Source organism: Procambarus clarkii, chromosome 28 (genome assembly GCF_040958095.1).
Source record: "Procambarus clarkii isolate CNS0578487 chromosome 28, FALCON_Pclarkii_2.0, whole genome shotgun sequence".
NCBI lineage: Eukaryota > Metazoa > Arthropoda > Malacostraca > Decapoda > Cambaridae > Procambarus > Procambarus clarkii.
The window spans coordinates 435,001-454,487 of NC_091177.1; the positions used below are offsets into that span (position 1 = coordinate 435,001).

At 46.4% G+C, this 19,487-nt stretch overlaps 1 protein-coding gene and 1 long non-coding RNA gene across 7 annotated transcripts in view; one reads left to right on the forward strand and one right to left on the reverse strand.

Annotated features, from left to right (window-relative positions):
• The window catches only part of LOC138369501 (uncharacterized), a 55,921-nt gene that overhangs the window by 28,606 nt on the left and 7,828 nt on the right, over positions 1–19,487 (forward strand). The window lies entirely within an intron of this gene.
• LOC123754903 (uncharacterized) overlaps positions 1–19,487 on the reverse strand; it is a 265,794-nt gene that overhangs the window by 16,185 nt on the left and 230,122 nt on the right. For all 6 annotated transcript variants that reach the window (XM_069332768.1, XM_045737236.2, XM_069332770.1 and 3 more), the window contains exon 10: positions 10,461–10,603. In XM_069332768.1, coding sequence (XP_069188869.1) covers positions 10,461–10,603 — 143 coding nt within the window. The remainder of the gene's footprint in view (positions 1–10,460; positions 10,604–19,487) is intronic.

The following is a 19,487-nucleotide window of genomic DNA, read 5'->3' on the forward strand; positions in this document are numbered from 1 at the left end:
TTCTGCAAAACCGAATATTTGGGTTATCAAGCCAAAATCACATCTGGATAATTTTCTGGAATATCGAAAACTTTTCCATATTCGGACCAAAATCCAGATAACTGGAGATTAGGTTATGTAAATTTAAAAAAAATTACACCTTTCAAGACCTACATTATTAAACAACCAACATTAAATGTAATGAAATGCCATTTTCTGGGTAAGACCCAGAGGCTCCCCAGAGCTATCCAGGCTGATATTTATATTATTAGACTTTGGCATCAGACAGTGTGAATGGAGTTCTAGGCTTACCAGGAACCACGAGCCAGAATCTGGCCCCCTTAGAGCGGCATGAGTAGCAAAAGCCTATAGAAGTACTCATGTGTTTGGAGCACTATGGAGAGACGTCGTCATGTCCAAGTACACCCACTCCGAAATAACCTGAGCGCGCAGGAGAAGAGGCCTGCCTTGTCAGAACCCCCCCCCCCCTTGGAAGGAGGAGGAAAGGCCACCCAATGCCACCGCAGACCGTTGGAAACAACCCGAAAAGACCACAAATTGTGAGACCAGGCATGATTAAACAAAGCAAGCCTCCCCCTCATCGCCCCATCAATGGGACGAACTGCGAAAGAGCCAACGTCTCCTATGAGGACCCGACCTGTGCACAGAGTGATCACCACGTTGACCAGATGCAGACAGTTCCAAAACTGTCACCTATGGCCTACTATGAGGAGCGGAACCCCAAGCTCTGGCACGACCCTTCTAGGTGGAACCCCCCCCCCCCCCGAAGGACCAACAAGTCCTACATCGGATGACAACTAGCCGAGGGCACGTGCAGAAACTGCTCCACCGCAGACTCTGCAAATAGCAAAGGACAAAAAGGTGAAGAAACTAAGAGCCAGGGCCCAAGCAGATTCCAATGAGGAAGCGAGCACAATCTGCCAACATGCGAGAAGTGCAGTGAAAAACCACGACAACACATCCCGCAGGATCAGCGCAAACAGCTTTAGCAGTACAGATGACACACGAGTCGCCAAGACCAAGGAACTACTCCCAGGAATGGTCCCAAGTGTCTCCACAAGCCAATCTGAAAACAGCTCTAGGAGGGAAAAGAAATGCAAGACCGAAGCCAGCAAGCCACGAGCGTGTAAATCCTCGGCAACAATGGCAGCTGTCAGGCAGGGAACCTGCATGTGAAGCTGAATCACGCCAACATCCCGCAGAAGGGCAGGAGTGAACACACACACATTAAGGTGCTCGAAGTGTCCCCCCCCCCAGAAAACCTAGAGCACCAACAATGCCTCATGCCACTCAAGCGTGCAGGTACAACAGAAAGTACTCCAAGTATCCAACGACAACAACAGGCAGTCCACAAGCCAGGATGACTCTGAAACCTCATAACAAACCCAGTATGGATACGAAGACCCAAACCCGAAGAATAATAGATCCATTATAGAGGAAAATTCAGAGTCGTGCAGGAGATAAGCTGCAATGTCCGCCCGCACCTCAGGAGGCGAGACATGGGAAGCCAAAAACCTCTGGAAGGATGGAACTGAAGGACCTGAAAGGATACTGAACTGAACCCGGGCAGAACCCAAATCCAACTTGTACACAGAGGGAGAGAAAAGGAAAACCCCACTCCTTGTAATAGAAAGCCCTACTCTGATAGTTTTTTTTTTTTTTTTTTTTTGAGATATATACAAGAGTTGTTACATTCTTGTACAGCCACTAGTACACGTAGTGTTTCGGGCAGGTCCCTGGAATACGATCCCCTGCCGCGAAGAATCATTTTTTCATCCAAGTACACATTTTACTGTTGCGTTAAACAGAGGCTACAGTTAAGGAATTGCACCCAGTAAATCCTCCCCGGCCAGGATACGAACCCATGACATAGCGCTCGCGGAACGCCAGGCGAGTGTCATACACTACACCACGGAGACTGTACTACACCACGGAGACTGTGTTGGAAAATCCAGGGAAGGGGGGTTACAATGGGGCCCAAGACTCCCTCCCACCAGCCTCACCAGATAAAGCCAAGGAGCCGCAAGGGCAGAAAGGGAAGGGGCTCACTGGTCAGACCCCGACGCTACGGCTGGAGGAATCGACTTAAGGCCTCCGTCGCCACCCTGGGTAATGAACCACACCAGGGGAAGAATAAGGGGGTGCGGACTGAACCAAGGCCAAAGCTACCAACAACCCCCAAATCTGGGTCCCTGTAAGCAAAGCGGGGGCAGCCTCGGGCATCCGAGGAAGCAACTAACCTAGCACGTTGCAGCAGCCTGAACCTAGCATGCAATGCCTGAGCTGTCTGCACCCGAATAATGTCATCAGTCGATTGGGTGAACCGAGTTACAAACACACAACAATGCTCGCATGACTGCGTTGAAAGTGTCACCAACCTAACAGGGAGCATGACGGAGGCAAAAACCATAAGCGTTGCCCTAAGACAAGGGGACAGAGCAACCCTCAAACTCACACAAGACAAGAGGGGACCCAGGGGGTTGCATCCATTGGACCCCTTTGCACCCCAGTGGGGTTTTCCCAGGGCCATTAGACTTATCACTAAGGGTAAGCCCAGGCAGGGTACTTGCTAACTGGAACCCAAGTTTACCAAGCAACAAGCAAGCAACCTTCTACAACAGAACCCCCCGGGTGTGTCCACTCATGGGGGCCAAGCAGGGGGTACTACAGAACACCAGAGGTCAAGACGCTAAAATAACAAGGCACAGGGGAACAAAAGCAGACCCCCTCCCCCAACAGGCACAAACAAAATTAAAAAGAAAAGCCTTGCAAGAGGACAATGTTCCCAGAAGGAACAGAGCCGGCTGCTGTAATAGGTGAAAACTAGCTGTGTAGTACCCTGTGCCCCTACCAGTGCAAAACTACCACTTACCCCAAGCTAAACATGGGAGGAGGAAACCCCAACACTCCCAGGGCAGTCAATTACCGAGCAGAAAAAGACCAACATAGGTAGACCCTAAGGTGACTTGTGGAAGATAACCCCAAGCACCATGGGAGGTACTTACAGGGTACTCAGGGAAGGGAACCCTGAGCACATGCAGCCGAAGTACCTCTGAATATTACTCCCAGCTCTCACACCACCATAAGAACAGTACTGGACACAAGGCACAGCACAACACGCAGAATCAGGAGCTGGAGCCACACGACCAAGCCTCATCACATCAGCCGAGAACTGACAGGTGGATATAGGCAGTGCGAGGGGTCTGGGGCTCCCCATTCCCCCTCTCGGGGAGGGGGAGGAGCTGCACAGACAAGCGGAACGTAGTGTGATATCACAAGTGTGATATCATGGGCGCCTGAAAGCTGGGTGCCTGACAGCTGGGTGGATGGGTGCCTGACAGCTGAGTGGATGGGTGCCTGACAGCTGGGTGAAGAGTGCTTCAGATTCGTAGTCCTGAGGTTCCGGATTCGATCCACGGTGGAGGCCGAGACAAATTGGCAAATTGTTTTTTTTTTTTTTTTTTTTTTTTTTTTTTTTTGAGATATATACAAGAGTTGTTACATTCTTGTACACTATGTTTCTTTCACTATGTTACCTCCCTGTTACCTAGCAGTAAATAGGTACCTGGGAGTTAGACAGCTGCTATGGGCTGCTTCCTAGGGGGTGTGTAACAAAAAGGTGGCCTGGTTGAGGACTGGGCTGCGGGGATGCTAAGCCCCAAAATCATCTCAAGATAACCCTCAAGATAACCTCATGCTTGTTTGCTCATTTTTCATTTGGAGAGTTTTGTCCACTCGTTAGCTTTCAGTAGTAGTTTTAACCAGAATAGGTTTTTTTTTTTTGAGGGGCTTACCTTTCTGGGTGCCCGCCCCAGTCGATGGCAGACATAGAATGCTCCAAACACATGTTTACTTCTATAGGCCATTGCTCCTCATGCCTCTCTGAGGATGGGGGGGGGGGACAGGTTCTGGCTCATGGTCCTCGGTAGGCCTAGAACTCCATTAACACTGACTGATGCCAAAGTCTAATAATATACGTATCAGTCTGGATAGCTCTGGGGAGCCAATGGTGCCCCCCCCCCCCCAGAAAAGAAGAGAAACTGCAACCAGGTAATCTTTAGTTTCTCTTCTAAATTATATTTTTGATTTATAGTTTGTGTGTGTTGAAGTTCAAATTATGTTAATTGGGGTTCAAAACATTGTATTTATAGTCATTTCTGGGGGGAGCCCCGTCGACTCCCTGGAGTTATCCAGACTGATATGTATATATTAGCTTTCTGGCATCAGTCAACGTGCATGGAGTTCTTGTCTACCGGGGACCATGAGCCAGAACCTGGCCCCCTCAGAGAGGCATGAGGAGCAATGGCCTATAGAAACTGCCATGTGTTTGGGAGCATTCTGTGTCTGCCATCGACTGCTTCTGGCACCCAGAAAGGTAGGTGCCCCCAAAACAAACCTCTATTCTGGTGAAAATATTGCTACCAAAAGCCGAACGAGTAGACAGAAAACAAAATGAAAACTACAAACTATCATGATGTCATCACATTGCCGTGCCGCTGTCTGCGCAGCCCCCCTCCTCCCCAGGAAGGGGGAGCCCCAGACCATCGCATCAGTGATCCACTCTTCAGTTCTTGGCTGATGTGGTAACGGCAGGTCACGTGCCTCTGACTCCAAATATTGTTTCAGTTTCCTGTGTCTTGTGGCGTGGACTGTCTCAACTGGGGGTGTACGAGCCAGGAGTAATATTCTTCGGTACTCAGGTTGCATGCGCCTAGGGTTTGCTTCCTTAGATGCCCTGTAAATACTGCCCTTGGGGCCACCTTCCACAAATCACCATTGTGATGATCTCCTGCATGGTTGCACCATGCAGCAACCAGTCATGTACAGGACCGGTCCAACCTGCCAAAAGAGGTGGAGCCGTGGGAAACACCTCGAGTTTGGACACCCATCAAGCAGCGTCTGAAAACAAAGCAACATCAGCCACCAAGAGACCACGAGGACTAATCTCCTTGGGAAGGACTCCCACCAAGCCAGAACCCGAAGCAACAGCTGGACCAGGAGAAGAGGAATAGGTAACGCCACCTCGACCAATCCAGCCGAAGGCATCCACTGTGAACGCCTCGCAGGCGGGTAAGGATGCCACATAGAATGGGAGATGCCGAGACCACGCTGACGCAAAGAAGTCCATGTCCAGGAGTCCATAAATCCTGCAGAGCCAACGAAACGAGTTGGTAACAACTGGCCAAACCATGAACAGAGGAATGAACCAAGACAGGCTGTCCGCCAGGACGCAGAACACCCCGGACATGAAATGCACAGCTAGCTGGCAAAACCTCGAGGATCCAGCAGATGAGCCACTTGAAGAGACCAACCCCAAGGGTCAAGGACCTAAGAGAATCCCCGTGGTTCCAGCAATGAACCACCAAAAAACAATTTGAATGGAGCCGGATGGGAGAGCCCCGAGTGACCCGAACCCTCCAAAGCGCAAACCAGACAGCCATGAACTCCCAAACCATGCTGTGAGCCTGACAGAAGGACGGACCCCCACCATCCCCGGCCGACCTGGTGAGCACTAGCCACAAAGCCCCAGCCGAGAGATAACCCGTCTGTGAACACATCGAGCAAAGGCTCGGGGAGGCGCCAAGGCATGAAATCCCGAAAACCCCAAAGAGGAAGCCAGTGATGCAGCACCAACAAGATCCTTGTTGGATGAACCCAACGATTGCGAGAGATGCGGAAGGGGAGTCCCCGTAGGAACTGAACAGATGCCGAAGCCAAACCCGACCCGACGGGCAGACCAGGACGGCGAAGGTCAGACTCCCACACAACCTCTGAGTGACCCAGAACCCCCTCATAAACAGGCAAAGGCAGGACCACAGCCACAGCAATGCTTCTGGAGGGAAAGACAAAGAAGCTGTCCAAGAGTCCTGAACAAGACCCAGCCAGGTCAAAACCCGGGACGGTACCAGATGGAGTGGCCTCCAGATCACCAGGAATCTTAAGCCGGCAATCTGGAGAGAACCACACTCCTGGCAAGCAGACCAGCAGACCGACTAGGAGCCCACACCAGCCAGTCATCGAGATAGGCTAGAAACCGAATCCCGAGCAGATGCAGATAGGGCACCAAGATCCGGTAAAGATGCGTAAATATACTAAGTGCCAATTACAAACTAGGGAAGGCAACAGAAGCAGCAAGCCTGAAACCCCACCACCAACTGTGCCAGTCCCAGAATCCTGGAGAGGAACCTGGTTGATACCTGGTTGATAGGGTTCTGGGAGTTCTTCTACTCCCCAACTACTTGACTTGTGAGAGTTTGGTCCACTAGGCTGTTGCTTGGAGCGGCCCGCAGGCCCACATACCCACCACAGCCCGGTTGGTCCGGCACTCCTTGGAGGAATAAATCTAGTTTCCTCTTGAAAATGGCGTGCCAAGAAGTGACCCAGAGGTCCAGGGACACCATCCAGGCACCCAGCCCCAACAGAAGCCAGACCGGAGACAACAGTCTTCCGAAGAGAGGAAAGAATCCAGGGCACAGACTGTATAAGTCCAGAAGAACTGCAAGGCCCATGTCAGGTGGGACAGATTCCCACTAGAACAGGTGGGAATCTCGGAAGGATGGGGCAGAATGACTACGTCCAAAAGCACCCACACCAAGATGACATGACGAAGCGCAGGGGAAGACGCCCACCCCGCCAGCCTGGAACCCCCAAAGGGGAGGAAGCTGCCCAATGCCACCAGAGGACATATACATACATAAACAAAGTGTATAAAAATTAAAATAAAATAAAGGAAAGAAAAGACAAGCCGCCAATCGGTGGGCAGAGAGCACCACGCCGGCTAGACGAAGAAGGCACCAAGAGCACAAAAACAGCACCAAAAGGTCCACCTCGACAACAAAAACCCAAGGCCTCGGCATGACCATAACACATGCCAAGACCCAAAAAAGATCTTCCTGCAAGCCAGGAAGACCCCGGAACCCCAGAAGGCAGAACCGGGTCACAAACGAGGTAACAAAAACCCTCTGAACCCACAAAGGGGGCCCCAAGAGGAAGAAACCTCCGGAACGATACCAAATAACCCAAAGGAACCTGGAATCAAACATTTAGGGGGGGGGGGAGCCCAAACTACCACATTTACCGGCGGTATTACGAACCCCCAGGGAAACGATCAAAACAGACCAAAAACCAGGGGACAAGGTGTGGGAGAAAGCATGAACAGACAGAGACACTGAGTCTAAACCTTAGGGCACAGACCCAAAACAGACAGAAAGCACAAAAAACGGTGTAAAACCCACACCCAGAAGAACAGAAGATGGGCATAAAACCACAGAAAGCAAGGAAACTGCAACAGGAGGATAAAACCCCTGAAAGAAGTGAAAAACTTACAAAAATGCGAGCTTCCACGCCCCGGCCGAGGTAAACAAACTGCAGCGCCGCTTTGGTGGCCAAGCGGGGACTTATCCGCAGAAAAGAAAATGGCCACCACACTAAGGAGCTGTGACCGACGCAATATAGAGTCGAAAACACGCCAGCAAATGTAGAAAGCAAGCAGACTAGAGGGATGAAAAACCCCGCCCAGAAGCAAATGACCCAGGCAAGGGCAAACAACCCTAGAACTGCAAGTGGGCATCCCTCACAGCCCCGGGAAATTGCAACAGAGGCCCTGGGGTAGAGTCATCCTCCACTCCCTCTGCCCTTAAAGAAAAGGAAGAGTCCAGGGGACAGGGAGCATAGAAAGAGCTGCTGGTAAGACCCAGAAGCCTTGGCAGGAGGAACAGGCTCAAAAACCTCCATTCTCAACCTGAATGGGGCAGCCCCTGAAGCCGCCCGAGTCTCGGCACCAACTAAACCCTGCCCCAAAAGCAGACGGTCAGGAGCCGGGAACAGGGATGGAGAGGGGCGAACAGCACCTAACCAAAACGGGGCGGCTCCGGGGCTTCCAGGTGGAAAACCAACCTAGTGCATTGCAGCAACCTAAACCTAGCTTGCAACATGGATGCCGCCTGTACTCTGAATAGTAAGGACATCAGAAGAGTACTGGAGAACAAGCAGAGAACACCTCTCGCAAGACTCCAGGTCAAGGTGTCAGTGACCCAACAGGCAGCATGACGGAGGTAAAAGTGGCGACTGTCACCCTGAGACAAGGGCACAGCAACCAACGAACCCGCACAAAACAAGATGGAACCCGGAAGACACATCCAATGGTCCACCGAGGCCCGACCAGATAGGGTTTTCCAGGGGCCCATAGACTGACTGCTATGGGAAGCCTGGGTAAGGTGTTGCTAACCAGTTAAACACCCAAGCTAACAAGGGGTAGATGCAACACTGAAAACTCATGGGACATACACAATCATGAGGGCCTAGCAGAGGGCCACCAAACACTACCAGTGCAACTATAGCCACACTAGGCAGACCCCCACCAGGTAAAGAAAATAAAAACAAAAGAAAATCCTCGCAAAAGTGCACCATCCCCAGAAGCAACAGGAACCGGTTGCCGCGTAGGTGGCAGGCCATGCAACACCTTGATACCTTAACCAGCACAATACCATTCCCTACCCAAGGCAAAACAAGAGTCCCAAGGGTGAGGCAAAAGTCAAGCAGCAAGAACCTCTACGGGAATGGTTCCCAAACACCTCAGGGAAGATAACCCTGTCATGCAGGGGCAGTACTCACAGGGCACTTAGAAAAGGAAGCCCCTAAGCATATGCAGCCCCGGTACTGATGAACATCTGGCCACCACATAACACAATACATGGCAGTGAACGCCACAAAAGCAACCACCACCTAGGAAACTGAGGCCAAAGAAGCGTCTGTCCCGGTTGACATTAGCTTACGAACTGGTGCTAGGCAGCCAGCGTGGTGAGATCCGGGTCCCCCTCCCCCTCTCGGGGTGGGGAGGGCTGCGCGGACAATCGACGCGGCAGTAAAGTGTGATGTTTGCTTGTTTGCTTGTTTCCTTGGGATTGTAGGGCGTTTCTATCTGTTCGTTTTTTGTTTTAGTTTCTTAACATGTAGGGTTTTGTTTTGTTATGCCTACCTTTCTGGGCACCTAACCCTGGTCAATGGGAGATAAGGAAAACCACCAACCACAAGGGGGTTTTCCAGGGCCATTGCTCCCTGAAACCTCTCTGAAGGTGCCAGGTTCTGGTGCTGGTCCCTGGTAGGTCTGAACTCCATAGCTAATGTCCCAGTCTAATATAACATACATTAGCCCGATAAGCTCCAGGGAGCTGTAGGGGCTCCCCACAGAAATAAACACTTAAGACAAAAAAAATTGGAATTTTTTTTCTTGCGCTTGGTGGTGTTGAGGGCATTAAGGCTCAGAGCAGCACAAAGGATAAGAACTGAAGGGTGGATTGCTGGCATGAGGGTCTGGGGCTCCTCCCCTTCCCCTCCCAGGGAGGGGGGGGGGGGGAGTGTGCAGACAGCAGCGCAGCAACATCATGATGTCATGCTAGTTGGTAGTTTTCCTTTTGGGAGTTCTGTCCCACTCATTCGACTTTCGATAGCAATATTTTCACCATAATAGGGGGTTTGTTTTGGGGGTGCCTACCTTTCTGGGTGCCAGACCTGGTTGTTGGCAGACATAGAATGCTTCCAACCATATGGGGTTGGCCACTGCTTCTCGTGCCTCTGAGGGTGGCCAGGCTCTGGTTCATGGTCCCTGGTAGGCAAGAACTCCATGCACATTGATGCCAGAAAGTTAATATATAAATATCAGCCTGGATAGCTCCAGGGAGCCTCCAGGACTCGCACAGAAAATGGCATTTCATTACAGTCTTCGCTGGTTTTTTGGACCTACCCCGTAAAAATTTTGCTTATCCAGATGTCTGGTTTATCCAGATGGGGTTCCTTCTCATATAGTTTGGGTAAATGAGTTTACACAGTATACTATTTAACACTATCCCTGAATAATAAGTGTTGAGTATATATATTCTGTAAACATTTTTCATTAATAATTTGACTTGTGGTTAGAAATAAACTGTAATGGCTTCTGTCCCCCTTACAACATGGCAGAAATCAGGAAATTTGGCATAGGAGCTGACACGGGTAACCGATTAGCCCGGACACAACACCCATGTAAACGAGATTTTACACACACTCCCTCCCTCCTTGGGTTTGTAAGATATTGAATGTGTGTGTTATAACCAGTGACTTATTTGCTTAACACTCTTCTAGTGGATATGTGAGCATCCCGCTCTTTCGAATAGCACATCTCATTTTGATGTGTAAATTCTCCAGAGTCCAAAAAACTAAAGTACTAAAAATCATAGCAGCATGCAAAATTGATGTGATGTCCTGTTTTCAATTCATAAGTCCTTGGATAGATTTAGGCAGTTTAGAACATCAGTTTAGTGACACTGTGAATGCTCAAGAAGATAGGATGATGATAGGCTGACACACACACACAAAAAAAAAAAAAAAAAAAATCAGGTTAGTATCACTAGAGTGTGTTAGGGATAAGCCTATCTTACAATTTTATCATAATGATTTTTTTCATTTTAATTATGGTAGCCTACCTGTTTTTATCCTCTACACCTGATGGTAATTCATCATATTTGGGCATATTTACAGGAATAGTTCCAAATTCTTCATATACCCCATCAATGTCAGAGATGAAATGCGTCAGCTTGGCAAAGTTTAGGAGACGTGTGGGGCCATTCTGTGGGGAGAAATGAAAGATTTCATATTAGAAAATGAAAGAAAAATCATATTAGGGTATTGTTTAAATGGTCATTTGAATAAATAATAAATTTATTCATGAGCAGTTCAATATTTTATGCACTCCATTCTATGGGCAGTAGTGGAAAAGGTTACAGATGCTGATAATGAATTCAGGGACTGAACCCTAAAATTAATTTAGCTGATCTGAAGAAAATGCAGAACTGGGCAACAAAAATCATTCCAGAACTAGGTCAGCTCTCATATCAGGAATGGTTGAGGGCCACAGGGCTACCACCATTGCAAACCAAGCATGACAGTGCAGATCTCACCGAAACTTAAAATGCTGAAAAATTTGGAAAACGTTTATCTAGACAATTTCTTCAAAAGGTCAGATGTATCATATACAAGAAGCAATGGTTTCAAGCTCAACAAGCTGCAATGTAGGACTGAGAACAGGAGATGCTTTTTCACCCACAGGGTTATAAACCCATGGAACTGCCCACCCACCAATGCTGTAAATGGTAAAACCCTGTTAACTTTTAAAATCCAACCAAAATAGTCAAGGGCAAATGAAGGGACTTTTGACAAGCTGCCAGCTTCCTGTCTTTGTCAAGGCCACTAGTGTTTATGGTCCTCAGGTAAATTCAGGTAATTCATTTAGTTAATGATTAATGTTAATGTTAATTAATCTTGATAAGCTAGTTAAATAGTTGAATGTATATTATTACTTACCTGAATTTACCTGTTATACATAATGTGTTCAAGAACAACCACAATTACATACTCTTTAACCCTTAAACTGCGCATGGCATATATATACGCCATGAGTAACATGTCCCATGGTGCGCATGGCGTATATATACGCCATTGGGTGCCAGGCACGATTCAAATGGCCCGCAGATACACGGGGTTCACAACAGTTTCCTTGGGGCTCTTGTTAACAGACGCCATGTTTAAAAAAGATCGTGGGCAGTATTCTCCGGTGTGAGAGCCACAGTACTGTGGGAGCAACCAAGGCTGGTGCAAACAGCATGAGCTAACAGCATTGCTGTTCAGCTTGCGACCAATCCATCGCCTAAAAATGTCCAAATAAATATGTAACTGCTCTCATTTAGCGATGACAATATTACAGGAGACTCCTGTGATAAAAATGACCAGGATTGTGTTAATAGCAGGATTGTTGTGATAATTAGCACTGTGTGAGAGTAGTAATGCTGTGGGAGGGAGGGAGATAGTGTCTTTACTGACTGTGTGGCCACCTGTTGTTTGCATTCACCATACCAGCTCAGTGGTTCTCTATGGTGAACACAAACGTAGATACTTATTACACTAACACACACATTATATATAACATCAAAGTAATTATGTTGGGAGGAGCCATTTGGGCGATGGAGGTAGCGTCGTCTGCATGACTTGTCTAGCTGTGTAGAGGGTGGCCAATATGCACCCTACAAGCTTAGTTGTACAATTGTGGTGAACAAAACATGTAGATAATTTTATATAATGTATGTATATAGTGTAATAACACCGCTAACAGTAGTGTTGGGGGAGAAAATTAGTGAGCCTGACCTTGAATGAGTGAGGGAGGCAGCCACCAGCTGACTGAGTGTAGCGATGTCTCTTAGTTCCTGAACTATATCAGCTTAGTTGTACAGTTGTGAACAAAACATGTAGATATTTATATATAATGTGTGTATAAAGTGTAATAACTGCAAAACTTTTGCATTTGCAAAACTACAAATGTTTATTGTTTTATGAACGTAATAATTGAACCACTAATATGAACACCATATTTGAGTATAGTGATGATTCATACATTATATAAATCTATCACACTACACACTATTGAATAATATTACTGCAAAAAACTAAGAAAAAATCAATCGGAGACATCTTATCTTGAGGTTATCTCGAGATGATTTCGGGGCTTTAGTGTCCCCGCGGCCCGGTCCTCGACCAGGCCTCCACCCCCAGGAAGCAGCCCGTGACAGCTGACTAACTCCCAGGTACCTATTTTACTGCTAGATAACAGGGGCATAGGGTGAACGAAATTCTGCCCATTGTTTCTCGCTGGCGCCCAGGATCGAACCTGGGACCACAGGATCACAAGTCCAGTGTGCTGTCCACTCGGCCGACCGGCTCCCCGGTCGATACACAATTATTGAAATAATTAGGTAATAATATCTTTGTGGCAACTCCCATCTGTCAGCTCGGGTGACACTGACCAGCTCTGACGACCGCTCTGTCAATGCCCACATTTTGCTGACTTCCTCAGCCTATTGCACCCAAAATATGTCACCTACAATTTTTTTTTATTTTTCCCGTCCTCAGGGAACAAATTAATCCTCATAGCTTCCTACTTTATGCCTCAAACACTGTATATTGTGCTACTCAGTTATCAAATATTAGTACTTAAGACATACCGTATATCTTTACCAATGTAATCACTTCTGTGCATTTATTCTGAAGTTATTTGTTGATATAAAACCTTGCAACATTATACCTTTTCATCTTACCTGATATGTTAGATTAAGGACCTGCATGAATGAAGCCTGAGCTGTGTACTCACCTATTTGTACTCACCTATTTGTGCTTGCAGGATCGAGCATTGACTCTTGGATCCCACCTTTCCAGCCTGTTGTTTACAGCAATGACTCCTGTCCTATTTCCCTATCATACCTAATTTTAAAATTATGAAGAGAGTTTGCTTCCACAACCTGTTCCCCAAGTGCATTTCATTTTTCCACTACTCTCACGCTAAAAGAAAACGTCCTAACATCTCTGTGACTCGTCTGAGTTTCCAGTTTCCACCCATGTCCCCTCGTTCTGTTATTATTACGTGTGAACATTTTATCTATTTCCACTTTGTCAATTCCCCTGAGTATTTTGTATGTTCCTTTCATATTCCAATTCCAAATTATTCCAAATAATTTCATTCCAAATTATAATTTATATAGATGTGATAGTAAAACTAGATCAAATGGAAGAGTAGGTCTGTATATTAAAGAGGACCTGGTATGCACAGAACTACTAAACTCAACTAATGAGGTGGTAGAGGTACAGGCATACCTCAGAATAAGAGTTTAATCCGTTCCTGGAGACGCCTCGCCTTCCGAAAACTCGCATTCCGAAGTTAATTTCCCCATAAGAAATAAAGGGAAATGAATTAATCCGTTCCTGACTACCCCAAAAACCCCAAATCAAACTAATTTTTATACCTAATTTACCTAATTCATCTAAATAAACCTACAAAACTGTGTTCCAGTTATTACTTACCTTGCTGTCGAGTGCTGTAGGCGTATGGAAGATGGTGAGGAGGGGGGAGGAGAGGAGTTACTGTTTGGAAGGGGAGTCCCCTTCCATAATCACATCACATAACCCCATGCCTTGTAACGCTATGGATACCACTTCTCTTTCTAAATTTTTCAAACCAGCCCCTGCTTGCCTTAAACTCTTTCTTATCTGCATCACTCGTTGCAGGGGTATTCTTTAGAAGGTCTTCGTGCAACACCCTGGCTTTCTCACAAATAATGGCCTCCGAAACACTATCACCCCTCAACTCCTTGTCGTGTATCCAAATTAATAACAACTTTTCCACTTCTTCAAGTATTTGTGGTCTTTGTGCCGTTAATGTTCTTACTCCTTTTGCCACTTTAGCACCCATAATCTTATTTTTCTTCTTAAGTATAGTGCATATTGTTGATGTGGCTTTGTTGTACTGCCTACAAAGTTCAACAACACGTGTACCGTTCTCATGCTTCCGAATGATCTCTTGTTTTTCCTCTGTCATCCTCACATGAGCTTTCTGGCCTTTATCCTTACCACTGGCTTTCTTGGGACCCATGGTGAGATATATAATAACAAATTGTATAGACAAATCACCAAAAATCCAACAAAACACTGAAAATCCGCGAGAAGAATTGATGTGGGGGTAGTCACTGAGCGCGAGACAATGGTAAACTGAGGGGCGGCGGGGCGGAGGGGCGACGATCGCCGAACCACCACGCGCTAGGTCGACCTGTACGCGTATCAATAAACTCGCGTCCCGAAGTAACCCTCGCCTTCTGAGACAAATTTTTGGAGTAAATACTGCTCGCCTTCCGAAAACCTCGCATACAGGGACAATCGCATTCCGAGGTACCACTGTACTTGGAATTAAGGTAGAGAAACTAAACCTAATTATTATTCTAATATATAAACTGCCAGATACAATGGTTGAGGAATTCACAGAGCAGATGCACAAAATAGAAAACATACTTGATAACCTAGCAAACCCAGCTCCAGATATTATCTTCCTTGGAAATTTCAATTTACCGAGTCTAAGATGGAGAATGGCAAGCACAAATATCATAGCAGGAAATGACCTGGGAAATAACCAACCACAAGTCAGAGAACTTTTGAGATTCTGTGACAAATTCTTGCTCAATCAACAAATTACAGAACCGACTAGGAACGAAAACACACTAGACTTGTTATTCACAAACAATGATGAACTAATCAGAGACATTACAATCTCAGATACTACATACTCAGACCATAAGCTCATTGAAGTGCAAACTAGCATAAATAACGGTAGTAGGTCTAAGAGACCCAACAAGCGAGAAGGAGTATTCAGTCAATTCAATTTCAACAATAAGAGGATCGACTGGGAAAAAATAAATGTAGACCTTGCAACCATTCAATGGGAGATGGCCTTAAGCGACAAAACTCCCACACACAGAATAGCTCAACTGACAGCTAAAGCTTACAAGGTCTGCTTGAAGCACATGCCTGTGAAGAGGGACAGAAATAGGACCACTCTAGAAAGAGAACACAGACAACTGTACAGGAGAAGGAAAAAAATAATGGAAATGCTTCGGCAGACACAACTATCACAAGCAAGGAAAATAAACCTAAGCAGGGAGATCGAAGAAATAGAACAAACGTTGAAGCAATCATATGAGTCTGAGGAAATGGAATTGGAACAAAGCTATACAAAAGATAAAGAAAAACTCAAAATATTTTTTCACATACGCAAAATCAAAATCAAAAACCTCGACCAGTATTGGACCATTAATTACAAATGAAGGTACGTACACAGAGGACAACAAAGAGATTAGTGAAATTCTAAGAAGCCAGTATGAGGCTATGTTTAGCACACCAATAAACAACATGAAAGTTGATGACCCTGACCCAGACAGTTGCTTTATGAATGACATTCAAGCTGCAGATAATATAATGGATATTACCACAAACTCGGAAGACTTTGAAAGAGAAATTGACAATATGCCTATGTACTCAGTTCCTAGGCCTGACTCATGGAATTACTCATGGAATGCATAAAGAAATGTAAAGTACCAGTAGTGTGAGCACTCAGCGTAATATGGAGAAAGAGCCTAGATACAGGGGAGATACCAGCAGCACTTAAATCTGCAGACATAACTCCTTTGCACAAGGGGGGTAGTAAAGCCTTGGCAAAAAATTATAGGCCAGTTGCACTAACATCACACATAATAAAAGTGTTTGAAAGAGTGATTAGGAATCAAATTTCAAATTTTATGGAAAACAATGAGTTGCACAGCCCAGGACAACATGGATTTAGAGTGGGAAGATCTTGCCTGTCACAGTTACTCAACCACTATGACAAAATCACAGAAGCTCTAGAAGAAAAGCAAAGTGCAGATGTTGTATACACAGACTTTGCAAAGGCATTCGACAAATGTGACCATGGGGTGATAGCACACAAAATGAAGTCAATGGGAATAACTGGAAAAGTAGGATGCTGGGTACTCAATTTCCTGTCGAACAGAACACAAAGAGTAACAGTCAATCAAATAAAATAGAGTCCAAGCGAAGTTAAAAACTCTGTACCTCAAGGTACAGTCCTTGCACCGCTACTGTTCCTTATTCTCATATCAGATATAGACAAAAATACACGTCACAGGTTCGTGTCATCCTTTGCAGATGACACAAAAATCAGCATGAAAATTACCTCTGTTGAAGACATTGAAAAATTACAAGCAGATGTCAACAAAGTTTTCAATTGGGCACCAGAAAATAACATGATGTTTAACAGTGATAAATTTCGGGTACTCAGGTACGGCAAAAATGAGGATCTGAAACATAATACAGGGTACAAAACACAATCAAATCTTCCCATAGTAGAAAAACAGCATGTCAAGGATTTGGGAATAATGATGTCCGACGATCTAACGTTTAGGGAGCATAACCAAGCAAATATTGCGTCAGCCAAAAAAATGATAGGATGGATTACGATTACTTTCAAATCCAGGGATCCCATCATAATGGTTGTACTCTTCAAATCACTTGTGTTGTCACATCTCGAGTACTGCTCAGTACTCACTTCCCCCTTCAGAGCAGGAGAGATTGCTGAAATAGAGGGAATACAGAGAACATATACGGCATGCATAGATGAGATAAAACACCTAAATTATTGGGATTGTCTCAAAGCTCTCCAAATGTATTCTCTAGAAAGGAGACGAGAGAGATATCAAATAATATACACATGGAAAATACTGGAAAGCCAGGTCCCAAATCTACACAGTAAAATGTAGAAAAAAAAAATAAAATAAAAAATAACAACGTACTGGAGTGAACGATATGGAAGAAAATGCAAGATTGAACCAGTGAAGAGCAGAGGTGCCATAGGCACAATCAGAGAACACTGTATAAACATCAGAGGTCTGCGGTTGTTCAACGTCCTCCCAGCATCTATAAGAAATATTGCCGGAACAACTGTGGACATCTTCAAGAGAAAACTGGACTGTTTTCTAAGAGAAATTCCTGATCAGCCAGGCTGTGGTGGGTATGTGGGCCTGCGGGCCGATCCAAGCAACAGCCTGGTGGACAAAACTCTCAAGTCGAGCCTGGCCTCGGGCCGGGCTTGGGGAGAAGAACAACTCCCAGAACCCCATCAACCAGGTATCAACCAGGTATATCTCCTCTCTCCTTTCTTTTCTCTAGTGTCGTAAGATTCAGTTCCTTCAGACGCTCTTCATATCCCATCCCTCGTAACTCTAGGACAAGCCTCGTCGCAAACCTCTGAACATTCTCCAGTTTCCTTATGTATTTCTTCAGGTGGGGCATGGCATACTCTAAGACTGGTCTCACGTAGGCAGTGTAAAGAGCCCTAAAAGCCTCCTCACTTAGGTTTCTGAATGAAGTTCTAATTTTCGCCAGTGTAGAGTACACTGCTGTCGTTATCCTATGTATATGTGCCTCAGGAGTTAGATTAGGTGTTACGTCCACTCCCAGGTCTCTTTCTCGGACCATTACAGGTAGGCAGTTCCCCATCATTGTGTACTGTCCCTTTGGTCGCTTATCACCTGATCCCATTTCCATAACTTTACATTTACTTGTGTTGAACTCCAGTAGCCATTTCCCTGACCATCTCTGCAACCTGTCTAAGTCCTCTTGGAGGATCCTACAATCCTCATCTGTCACAACTCTTTTCATTAATTTTGCATCATCCACAAACATTGACATGTAGGATTCCACTCCTGTAAACATATCATTTATGTAAATTAGAAAGAGGATTGGTATGTGTGTGCTAATGGCTTTGCAAGAATGTAAAAAACCAGCGTTGAATGTAATGAAACGCCATTTTCTGGGTTGAGCCCTGGCAGCTACCTGAAGCTAAAAGACTGATATTGGTTATATTAGTCTAGAGCATCAGTTATTAGAGTTCTTGCCTACTGGAAACCATGATCCAAAACCTGAGTTCCCTCAGAGGTGCAGGGAGCAATGGCTTATGAACACTTCACTTTTGAGAGTACTCATAGTCATGTCTGCCATCAACTGGGGGTATCACCCAGAAAAGTAGGTAAACCATTACAAACCCCTACTGGTAAAACATTGCAACCCATAGGAAACATAGGAACCCCCCCCCCCCCCCACAGGAAACAACAAACAAGGAAATGTCTTATCAACCAGCGCGCCCACTCGTTAGCGACCTCCCTCCCCTGGGAGGGGGAAGAGGGGCCCTGCCCAGGCAGCAGACCAAGTGCTGACACCAGCAGTTCGTAGACTGATGATAAACCGTCAATCAGAGGGAGGGAGGGAGGGAGGGAGGGAAGAGGCAGAGCCGCAGAAAAACTCTTGGGTTCGGACACCTAACGAGCAGTGCCAGAAACCAAGGCTGGGCTGGCCACCATGGAGCCAGGAGAATCACCCTTCCTTCAAAGGATTCAAGCTGAGGCAGAACTCTAAGCAACAGCTAGACTGGGGGATAGAGGTAGAGGAACCCCCAACCCCCAACCAATCCTACTGAAAAGAATCCACTGCAAAGGCTTCGATCGCAGTCGGGGATGGATGGCACGTAGACTGGGAGATGCCGAGACAAAGCCAACGCGAGGAGGTCCATGTCAAGGCACCCAAACGTCCGGCAAAGCCAACTGAAGGAGTCGGCATCAACCGTTCACAGATTGGACAGAGGAATGAACCAAGACAGGCTGTCCCACCCCAAACACCTCCCAAATGTGGGGGAGGGGGTATTTGTGTGGACACTCCCCAAAATTTGAACTGCACAGGGAACTCGGCAGAAGAGCAACTCAAAGTGAACAGCCCCAAAGAGCAGCAGACCGAAGAGAACCCCCCCCCCCCTGGTGCAGACAATGAACCACCAGGGTGCAGTCCGAATAAAGCCAGATCACAGAGCCCTGATCGAGCCGAATCCGCTGCAGCGAGAGCCACACTGCACCGTGCTGCGAGCCCAATGGAAAAGCGGACCCCAATGACTGATCATCCTGGTGAGAACTGGTCACAAAACAGAGGGACCAGTGCTAGGACCCTCCACTCTATGGGCACATGTATAAACAAGTGGATGGGGTCACCATGGGTTCTCCCCTAGGTGTCCTGTTCATGAATTTTTACATGGGCACCAG